The sequence below is a fragment of the Carassius gibelio genome, chromosome A24 (genome assembly GCF_023724105.1).
Source record: "Carassius gibelio isolate Cgi1373 ecotype wild population from Czech Republic chromosome A24, carGib1.2-hapl.c, whole genome shotgun sequence".
In the NCBI taxonomy this organism is placed as follows: Eukaryota; Metazoa; Chordata; class Actinopteri; order Cypriniformes; family Cyprinidae; genus Carassius; species Carassius gibelio.
The window spans coordinates 7759635-7771451 of NC_068394.1; the positions used below are offsets into that span (position 1 = coordinate 7759635).

Consider the following 11817-nt stretch of genomic DNA (forward strand, 5'->3'; position numbering starts at 1 on the left):
TCTGTTAATCACATTAAGAGTTGTTTATTGATAAGAACCTACATTTTGGTCCGTGATGAATCACAAAACAGATTTCAAAATAAATCCAATTAACTCAAAAGATTTCAGTTCTTGTTTTTGCTTGTGATTAAGCATTGATTATTATTATTATTATTTACAAAGAAATGGCATGATTATAGAGCCATAAAAACATACCAAAACATCTTCACAATTAAATTGAATCCATTTGTACGTCTAATTCCTGTCGCAAAAATATAAAAAAGTATTAACAACACATTTTAAATTCAAACGCACAATATCACCCATTCTCACAGAAACACAACTTCCTGTACAACAAGACGTCTGACAAATTTTGGTATCTGATACAATATGATGCAAACCAGTTTAATACTTTTTAGCATTGATGTTTTCTATAAGGAGTACTTTAAAAGGAGATCAAATATTCACACGCAAAAAACTGCATATGTAACAGTGGCAGCTTAAAGCAGCTTCACAGTCACATCATACAAAAAAATATGTACATTTTTTACAAATTCTTCTTTTTTCTTTATGACAACATCCTCATAAGCTACACAACTAAACAGCCATTATATTAGCCAATGATTCTGGTCATTTAAAGAACGATCGCATATGTTTCAAAAGAAATCCTATATGCTACTAAATAATCAATAGTGAACCATCATTGGCAATGCATGAGAAATCTTTTAGATTAAATAAGCCTCTCATTTATTGAATGAGGCATACATTTTTTCAGGCCATCTGTTTATGCTCTTTAAGTGTTTAATTTCTTTACTGTGTCACTAGCTTCAGTTCATGTGACCCTATTCACTGTCAAAAGGAACTCTTTTTTCCTCTTTTTATGTGGTTCCCACTTGTACTTGCTTTAATTACAGTAATTTAATTGCTCACTGTGTTTGTACAGAAATGCAATATGTGTGTAACTGCTCTGCCGGTGCTACACATTTTAGCTAGTATTAATAAATCACACACTAAACTAACCAGCAGGCAAACATGTTGCTGATCAAGCGACATAGATGGCAAAGCCAGAAAAAGGGAGCTGTTTGATTCTTTAAACCTCCATGCCACTGTCTATCTTTGGCGTCTTGGAGATCCAGAGAGTTGGTTGGTTAACGTGCGTTGTGGTCCGTGGTTTACTGTTAAAAAAATGTAAATGTATTAATAATTTAATACATATAATTATTCATTAATTTAATTTTATAAATTAATCAAAAAACTAATACATGTTTGGAATGAAATGATGGTGAGTTGATGATTCTTTTTTAATGAAAATATGCATCCTCTATGGGTAGATGTTATATTATAATCTCTTGACATGTGCAGTATTACTTGTGTGTGTGCATTGTGAAACAGGCCAATTTCCCCACATGAATATGTCGCCTTTGTCATTTACATAATTTGTTGCTGAGTATAACTGGGAAGGTTTTATAGCACAATGTATGGAAGACAGGACATTCAAAGGTATACACAATAAGCAGACAGAAGCTATGCAGCTGTTACGAGACTTGTCTTATGATAATATTTAATTATGAGGACCAGTAGCAAACATCGTAAAACAGAGAAGCATCATCTGTTAAGGACTTAAGACGTTTTTCCAAAAGCTTTGAACTCATTCCAGGACGCCTTTTACCGAATAGAGCGTGCTCAGTCATTGCAAGTGATTAAATGTATTGTCTCAGGATCTCCTCGTCTGCCACAGTGATTGGAAATATGTTAAAAAGACATAATTCTGTGGGAGTGTCAGCTGTATAAACAATAAATTAGACAGATAAGCCACTATATAATGTCTTGCCAAGCACGGGCCGAGATGAACTGCATCTGGTGCTCTATGTTGAGGGATGAGAATGGAGGATGGGAACAGCTTGCTTCAGCAATTCCCTGCAAATCGGGATATTAATGGAGATAGAAGTCAAGTTGGACTCAAGTTGGTCTCAAATGCAGTGTGACGTAATGCGGCAGGCAAACCCCTCCCCCACTACAAAAGTGCTACATGCACACTATAATAAGTGTGTTGATGGTGATTAGTATGGGCTAAGCTGTTTTGCCGGGCACAGTTATAAACAGCTGAATCTAATTAATGACAGTAAAACCTCTGGGTTAGCGAGAAAAACAGAGGATGGTGTCAGATCTCAGCTAGAGAATCCTGATTAATCAAGACGCAAGGCTGTTAGTGAGACACTGACTTCCTGATGCGACACAGTATTTGGGTGATACTGTGCATAATAGGACAGCACATTAGCATTAGTCTGACAGCGTTTACAGTGATTTGATCCTAATGGCTCACCTCTTGCTCAACATCTGGAAACAGCACGTTCCCGAAGCCACCAGAATCAGCAAGAGGAGAGGGATGGTAGGGATCATCACATAGATTAGCAACATACCTGGGAAAAAAACAACAACAACATGATTTTTAATTCCATTCACATACATGCATTTATTTTGAGTTGAATTCTGGGTTCAATACAAGAGAAACTCAATTGACTGCATTTGTGGTTTAATGTTGACAATGGCAAAAATAATATTTTTACTCACCTCTTTTTTTTTCTCAGGAAAAATACCCCTCAAAAAATCAAGGGTTATAATGGGGAAATAGAAGTGAATGGGGCAATTTTTAAAGAAGATTTAAAAGCAGAAATCTGAAAATATGATGCTTAAATTTTATAAAAGTACGTGCAAAAAGTTGTGAATTTGTCATTTATTTTTGTTTTTGTTTCTTATGCTAACCAAGGTATTGTTTATTTTATCAAAAATACAGTAAAAAAAAAACACATTATGGAATATTATTACAATTTAACTGTTTCATATTTTGATATCATTTAAAAATCTAAATAAAAAATACAAATATTAATTCTTTAAAAAAATTTCACTGACACCAAAGATTTGATTAATTAATTCAGTTAAAACATAGTATTTGTTGTTATATATAACTCATTATTTTTTACAGTTATTTTAGGGTTTAGTGTTTATGGTATTCTGTTGTCATGCTTTTTTTAAAGTAAAGGGAGAACAAGTCAAAATTATTTTATGTGCTAATCAGCATTATGGCACAATGCTACTGACTGAGCATAACTCTGAATATTCCTTTAAGAATTGAAAATCTACTGTTACTTGAGTGCCCTGGCATTATGAATCGGGGGTTCTCATCCTGATCGACAGGAGATGTTCTCCTCTCCTCTTGTTCTTCTGAGGAAAGATTTAAGGGGCAAATCAACAGATTAGTTCAACACATCTGTAACTTTTTAAGTCAAATGATGACATATTTGACACCTGGCTGCATACCAACATCAGGCCCTTCAGGCGTGTCGTTCTGCACTTTTACCAGGTAACTTTCTGTTCAGAAAAACATAACAAACATTGTAATATAAACCGCGTTAGTACGGTGAATTCAGGTTAATCACATCTCTTTTGAGTCAAAATGTTCAGTGCAAATCTCCTACCTGGTTCATACTTGCAGATGAAATTATGCTTCATATTGCACCTGTCATCATTCCACTGGTAAAGATACGGCCCATCAGGCCCAGCGAGAGCTGCAGGCTGGTGATACATGACCACACAAGCTTCTCCTCCACAGGATGGTTCATCAGCATACCAGTTTCTGTAGAACAGAAGTGTGTTTAATTCATAACCTGATGTAAATCTCTGCTTTGAACAGGCCCCAGATCAGTCCCATCTCACCTAAACTGTGAGAAACCTCCATCTGTCCACCTGTACAGATTGGGACACGAGACAAAACTGCTAGGTTCCTGTGCGGTGTCGCCCTCCACACGTGTCAACCCGATCCAGAAGTCCCCGTCTGTGATGCCCGACCCGCTGGAAGCACCGGTGGAAGTGGAGATGCTGAGTTCCCGCAGAAGATGTTCGATGTGCTTCTGCTCTGCTGTGTTCTCAATGCTCAGCAATGAACCGCCGTCCATCTCACACGCATCCTGAGCTTCCCAGAATGCAACACGACTCGAAACGTCCCTGAAGTAAGCGATCTTATAGCACGGCTCCTCAGCACTCCCCTGACACACCGTCTGACCTGAAGTCACAAAGTTAATACGCGATTTCTTCAATAGACAGATATAGATTTGGACTTTTAAAAGATGCTCAGTTAAAATGTTTAATAAGGCTTGCAAGCTAAGAAGGGAACTGTATGGAATTGTTATTAAATCATAAACAAAGCACTTCTATTATAGAGAACACTTAAGATACACTGATAGGCCCAATGAAGGGAACTGTGATTAATAGACAGACTGTTAAAAGTCTAATAATAACGTTAGCTCTCTGCCTGGGAGGTACTTTAAATAATTGCTCAGTCCAGATCTGCTATATCATCAGTTTGAATCCAGTAATTGGCCGAGTTTAACTGGGGTAAAACTGGACTCAGCATTTTCTCAACCAGCTCCCTTTAGCTTTCCTCCTCAATTCCTGTCTGTGTGGCACAGTTTTACTCCTTCCAGCATGGAATGCTCTCCAAAACTGTCACTTTCTTGTCACCTTTGTTAAAAACCCGAACTCATTTTAATTTCCCTTGGTGCATCCTGTTAGTTTACACGTGTATGGCAAACCTCTTTTTATCTCCAACCATCTCTCTCTTTTTCTTATCCTTTCATAATCATTTTCTTTTTTATCCCATCAGTTTATTAAGAGAGAAATGTTTTTAAAAAATCTGGAGACAAGCTTCAAAAATGATCTTCAGGATTAATCATCTTTGGGGAAGTGAAAGCTATGAGCACATCTGCCAGATAATGTTTTTGAGAGATAATTAAATTATAAAATAAAGCAGTAGATGTGAATGAGCACTTAAAAGCATTATGAAGAGTTATGGAATTCTGTTCCATAGCCTCTAAGTTTATTTCACATCTAACAGTTATTATTTATGATTGCCACACAGAAAATCAATTTGAGCTGGTTTGAACAACCTGAGGATGATTAAATTATATTTTTTGCTGAACTGTCCCTTTAAACTTAAATATATTTTGATATATTTATAATATTTTAATACATACACTACTGGTCAAAAGTTTGAGATCAGTAAGACTTGTAATGTTTTTTTAAAGAAGTCTCTTATGATCATCAAGGGTGCATTTTTACAGAAAAAAAAAAGTAATCTTGAAAAATGTTATTATAATATAAAATAATGATTTCTATTTTAATATCCTTTAAAATATAATTCTGTGATGCAAAGCTGAATTTCCATCAGCCATTATTCCATTATAAAGTGTCACATGATCCTTCAGAAATCATTCTAATATGCTGATTTATTATTAGAATTATCAGTGCTGGCAAGAGTTGTGCTGACAAATATTTTTTGGAAACGACGATACTTTTTTTCAGGATTCTTTGATGAATAATAAGTTTTAAACAACAGTATTTATTAAAAATATATATATATTCTAACAATATAAATATTAGCTATCACTTCTTAACAATTTAACACATCCTTGCTGAATAAAAGTTGTAATTTCTTTCAAAAAATGAAAGAAAGAATCAATTTACTGACCTCAAACTTTTGAACTGTAGAGTATATTGTTAAAAAAGTATCACAAAAAAAAGTATCAAAAAAAAAAAAAAAAAAAAAGCAACACAACAGTTTCTAACACTGATAATAAATGAGCATATTAGAATGATTTCTGAAGGATCATGTTACACTGAAGACTGTAGTAATGATGCTGAAAATTCAGCTTTGCATGATAGGAATATATTGCATTTGAACAGATACAGTACTCACATAGAAAAGTTATTTTACAGCATAATAATATTTCACAATATTAAAATTTCCCCCTGTATTTTAGATCAAATAAATGTAACCTTGATGAGCATATAAGTAACTCCTGAAAAAAAAAACTTAAAAATCGTTCTGATCCCAATTTCTGATTTTTGACCGGTAGCCTAGTGTATATCCTCACTTACTTAAAAAAAATAAGGTGGATGAAAATAGCTTCATACCCAATAAACTGAAACTTACCACTCACAACTCTCGCGCCATGGCTGAACGAGACCAGGGAAATCAAAGCACAAAGGATTCCGACTGCCGCGCGCATCCTCGCGTGTTTCACTTGAGTATAATGGAGTGAACTTCAAACAGACGTGTTCCAGTCAGGGGGCTTTTTAACGTTTACTTAAATAATCTCTTCTTCATAGTGTTCAAAGACATGGTTTCCACCGAGCTGGTCTGATACTCTGAAAAGCGCCTCTGTATTCTGGTGAGAGAGAGAGAGAGAGAGAGAGAGAGAGAGAGAGAGAGAGAGAGAGAGAGAGTGACACGCGCCTCCACTCGCGAGTGCGCGGCTGCTCCACTTCAGTGACGCTTCCAGCGCTGGGCAGTAGGCTACTGCAGGTAATCGAGCAGGGCGCAGATGTTCATCACCTCCTTTATTAGGTGCAACACACGTCTCTGTCTCGACCCGTGTTCTCCAGTTATACGGTAGATTATGGGGCAGATCACAAACACAGTTTTAGTGTATAAAATGATTTAAGCGTTATTGGGTCAATGGCTGAGGTGAAAACACCCTTGAATTATATGCATCTAATTTAGAGAACCAAAAAGACGCAGCCGAACTATTGTATGTCTCGGTTCATAAAGGTGTAAACAAAAATTATAATATGCAGACTTATAGGTTGTATGCCAAATTTATCTATCGATACAATACAATCATGCTGCAGTAGGCTATAAGAAAATGAATTTGTGTCAGTTTAATTTATGACTCATGGTATATAGGCAACCTTTTAGGCATTTTAGAAAAATGGCATTTTTATTTTAAAATAGCTGATTACTTTTTTTTTTTATTTTCTGTTTATAGGTTTAACAAGCCATATTTAACTGAAAACCTTTTCCAAGTACCCTGAGACCTAAGTTGTCTCAAGTGATCCTGATGTAAAGTTTGATCTAATTCTTGAGGACTGTCCATTCAACCACTTTCATAACAATGCCACATTTGTACAAGTGAAGCTAATTAAATTTTTATGTAAAGGATAATGCATCTCATAATTTGTGACTGCAGTTGCATCTGATCAAATGCGCATTCTGATTCTTTATCTTTGGTTAAATTAATTAATTTTACTTTGTTGGAACAGCAGCTATGCTAATGATGTCTCTATTTGTTTCTCTGTTTTGCCACAGGATTTACATCCCGTGATAACTAGGATTTACACAAGCTCCAGAACACCTGAGAAGAGATGATGCTGACCCTCAGAGGACTCCAGATGATGCTAACCCTGAAACAACATACAAATATTGTGATTACGTCTTGTATTAATTTTTCTGAAAAATCCTGTCATATACACATAAACTGACAGTCACCGCTTATAGGCTACTACTAAATATTGTAGAAACTTAATTTTCTGTAAAGTTGCTTTGTAATGATTTGTATCGTAAAAAGCGCTTTACAAATAAACTTGAAATGAATTGAAACATGAATATTCAACAGATCACTAGATTGTCTTTGCATCGAGTCTTTTATGTTGCAATATTGACTTAAATGTTGATTTGAAATTATTTTCATATGTGAAAAGAAAAAGGCAGCAAGAGAGAAGAGTTTAGAAATAATTTTACAAAAATATTTGACCAAAGAATAGTTCAGCTGAACAATCAGAATCAATGATTCCAGTTTATTTATACTATAAAATAACATAATGACCTATTTAGAAACAAAACAAAGTTGACAGCAAAATCATGTGAAAACATAAACAGATGTATCCCATTTCCTGTAAGACCTCCCATTAACATAATCATCTCTTCTTAACTGACACCCTTCATTTCAGTAATTTATCTCTCTCTACTTTTAAAAAGTTTTTTTCCTCATAGAGGACCACATGGTTTCCCTGACTGCCGTTTTTTGGCTCTGATCCATGAGCTGAATATCCAAGGGAGGTTTTCATTTTGTCCTCAAACACGTTTCTCTGTATAATAACTAATTATGTTGTCAAAGTGAGACGTCAGCTCTGTGCATTGATTGATCCGTTCATCCTGCGGCGTGGAGCCTCGCCGATCTGAAGGCTGTTAACTGAGCTGTAATATGCATCAACGCAAAAATGCTATTACTTCATTTGCTGTTCCCTATCGATTACTTATTCCCACTGAAAATGCCATTCCGTCCCTTGAGTGTTCGATAACGACACCAAGATATTCTGAGGCACATTATCCATAAAAAGGCAGCTGCGTTATTACTAGGACCCTTGTCAGCGGAGATATTAAGAAGATCTGACAGGATGCACCAGCAGCAGAGAAGAAATGTCAGGCAGTCACAAAAAAAGAAGAAGAAGCTGAGTGCACTACCGGCCAGCTTGCAGAAAGAATGTCTTAACTGGGCCAGGGGAATGGGGTAGTGCTGATTTTGCAAGCCAGGACAATGGGCCCTGTAAGCAAGCTCTGCCAGAACATCACATAACTCTCCACTCTCATCATCTGCTTACTGTTTCTCCCTCTCTCTGTATTGACTTCTTTTCAGATTAGGCATTGAAGTCACACTGAGTTCATTCTATCAGTGTGCTTAATTGTCCAGAAGTAATCAGTGGATTCAGGTTTAAGGCAAGCATGGTTCACATTAAAGGGATTTCCTACAAAAGGAGGGGGATCCAAAGGGTTCCAATGATATTGCTTTGTGTCAACAGATGCTGCGACCCTTTTTAAGAGATTGACTTTAAATGTATTCACGTTATTTTGTGACACTTTTACTATGCTGAGACCCCAGCCTGAGACACTAATTCGTTTTTAAGAAGTTGGTGAGTTTGGAACTCTATTGGAAATTTGACTAGCAGCAGAATGTTTCAATAGAACACTTGTACTGTTCATTTGTGCCAGTTTAGGATGACCTGACATATGAACTTTGACCCCATGAACATATTTCCTCATTAGCATGTTCTCTTATTGTCAAGAGTACAAGCTAGTTAAAATGATGTGTCAATGGGTTGTTAAATCTCAGAGTATATTTGGTTCCACTGAGCATTATTGTACCTAAAATAAGCTTGATTTAAATATAATTAATAATCATATGAGTGGATTATTTCTGAGCAATCATTAAATGTAGATTACTTTGGTGTCTCAAAAAAGACAAATCAATTGAAAGCTGGTATTGACTTATTTCATCATCTTTCCTTCGAATGGAGGTCTCTCAAGCTGTGAAAAATGAAATGTAGGGTGAAAGAAACCTTCCCGTCATGGCTTACCCCAACACAGATGTATGATGATCCCTTCAAGCCTTCTGGGTAAATGAGAACAAGCTCTTTGCTGATTGGATTAAAGCCTACGGTTTGGTGATGTGAGATTAAGGGAACATTGAAGAGAGGGAGTGCCTTGGATCCATTTAAGAGTCTCTGTGTTCAAATCTATACACATTTACTTTCGTCTCCAATAACTTGTATATCCAACCCAACTGATAACTGACCCGTATCATCTTTTGCCATAATTCACTTCTGGGATATTGTAAGTGTGAGTTTGGTTTGGCTTGCATACATACAGTATTAGTGCTGTATTATGAACGTTTTACATCGGTTGATTGGGATTGATCAGTGGTCCATACTGCTGCAATTGCTGTCTCTTAGGGAGAGTCTGTTTTGCCAAGTCACAATAGATGTAAATCCAACTGATTGATTGTTAGAGTCTAAGGGATTTGGCCCTGTAAATCAGGCAAACCGAGTGATGGCTGAATTTGAGAGGATTCTTTCGCATACAGTACATCAGAAGACATTGCTTCTGTTCTTTCATCTTCTAGGGTGTTTGTGTGCAAATTGAGGAAGGAACCAGAGTTGGAAGGGCTTGAGGAAAGTGTAAGTGTGGTAAAGTCAGCCAGGGAAAAGTACTTCTTTAACAAGCAAATCTATTTACGAGACCCAAATGGACCGGACTGCAATCTCATTCTGCTCTCCTTCATCACTTAGTGAGGTCATTGACTCCCCCAACAGCCTCCCTGTCCCAAAAGCTGGTGACTGGATGCTCATACCAGAATTAATGTAATCAGTAATTACTGTATGAGCCGGAAAGACAGCACGGCTGCAGGCTAAGACATGAAAACATGCAAAATAAATTATCAGTGTATGTTAAAATGTTCATACAAGACCATTCAAAAGTTTAAAGTCTTCTTTTGTTTTTTATGTTTTTGAAAGAAATCTTTGCTCACCAAGGCCGCATGTATTTGATTAAAAAATACAGTTAAACAGTAACATTAACCAAAATATTGTTAACATTTATGTTCTATTTTAATATATTTTAAATTATTCCTGTGACGGCAAAGCTGCATTTTCAACAGCCATTACTCCAGTCTTCAGTGTCACATGATCTTTCAAAATCATTAGAATATGCTGATTTGGTGCTCAAGAAACATTTCTTATTTTTGTTGAAAACATTTAAGCCTAATATACTTGTGGAAACTCTGATACAATTTTTCAGGATTCTTTGATGAATAGAGAGTTCAAGAACAGCATACATTTGAAACAGAAATCTTTTTAACATTTTAAATGCCCTTGCTGTCAATTTAATGTGTCCATGCTGAATTTAATCTTTAAATACATTTTACTTACCCCCAAATTTTGAATGGTAGTGTATGTCCTGTTAAAACCATTTCTTGTTCTCATTTTTAATGTTGTTTTCAGACAAAGGAAAACAAACCAAGGTAAATCTGCTGTTAAGAGAGGCTGTTGATGTCTACTGTTTATACTATTTATCCCTCTGTTTTATTTCTTAATTTAACCATGAGAGATTTAGGGAAAAAAATTTAAGACCTACAGTATGGTAGCAGTGGCAAATGACTTCTGTTAGGACCAAGAACAGGGGTGTATTTTCCCCTTAATTGCCCTATTTCCACAAATGGACTCTTATTGATTCTAAGAATGCATCCCCTCAAAACAGATAATCTGTTACTGCCATTTGCCTCCTCTAGTCACCACTTAAGTATAATTACCCAGAAGTCAATACGGCTGCCAGGCTGCTGCCACGGTTTAACCTCTGAGTCACCAGTCACAAGCATCCTGCTCAAATGTTCTCTCATCCTTGCAGAATGACAGAGTCCTGGGTTTTAAATTAAACATTAGTCTTGTCAATTAATAAAGATGTTCTTTGTGCTTATGAGCTCAAGGCATCTTAAAGACAGGCTTTGGCCAGATGTAGATTTCAGGCTGCAGGGAAACTGCATTAACTACAGCTAGTTGCAGTTTAGCAGTATGTATGCAACATGAATTATTGTAGCATCTAATTTATGCTCTTTATGGACCATGTCATTAATTAATCATCATGGCAAAATAAATCTTATTCTGAAGCATGTTTTAAGTAATGTGATACTCCCATATAGTTAATTTAAACTGCATGCCAATGAGTTTTGCATTAAATGAATAGTTCACCCAAAAATGAAAATCTACTATACTACAAGATGTATATGAGTTTGTGTCTATGATGGAGAAAATTAGCATTGCATCACTTGCTCACCGATGGATCTTCTGCAGTAAATGGGTGCCATCAGAATGAGAGTTTAAACAACTAATAAAAACATCACAATAATCCACATGTGATCCACATGACTCCAGTCCAGCAGATAACGTCTTTTGAAGAGAAAAGATGCATGTTATAAGAAATATTAATTAAGATGTTTTAATTTTAAACCATTGCTTCTGGCCAGTCCATTCAGCCAGTGGACAACACAATATTATGAATAGAGGACTCATTTCTTACAAACGTGCAGTTTTTCACTTAACAAGTCTGGAAACAAACATCACATCTTATAGAACACTTCCCTCCAATGATATGTGCATCTGCATAGCACACCATTCAGCAATGCAACATACAACCAGGCTCCTTGCCTAGAGGGGCTAATGAGTCTTATTGAT

At 36.1% G+C, this 11817-nt stretch overlaps 1 protein-coding gene across 2 annotated transcripts; it reads right to left on the reverse strand.

Annotated features, from left to right (window-relative positions):
- Positions 1 to 6427, reverse strand: LOC127946230 (chondrolectin). Of its 2 annotated transcripts, none has more exons than XM_052542664.1 (7): positions 5969 to 6417; positions 3694 to 4039; positions 3456 to 3613; positions 3298 to 3348; positions 3127 to 3201; positions 2303 to 2399; positions 1 to 1154 (listed from the first exon to the last, which is right to left on the reverse strand). In XM_052542664.1, exons 1-7 carry the CDS (start codon positions 6042 to 6044, stop codon positions 1070 to 1072), a joined length of 888 nt encoding a protein of 295 aa, XP_052398624.1. In that variant the 5' UTR covers positions 6045 to 6417; the 3' UTR covers positions 1 to 1069. The 2 variants fall into 2 exon arrangements, with proteins under 2 accessions (XP_052398624.1, XP_052398625.1); XM_052542665.1 differs by lacking the exon at positions 1 to 1154 and adding an exon at positions 1195 to 1896 and having other exon boundaries at positions 5969 to 6427.
- Between the last annotated feature and the right edge of the window lie 5390 nt (positions 6428 to 11817).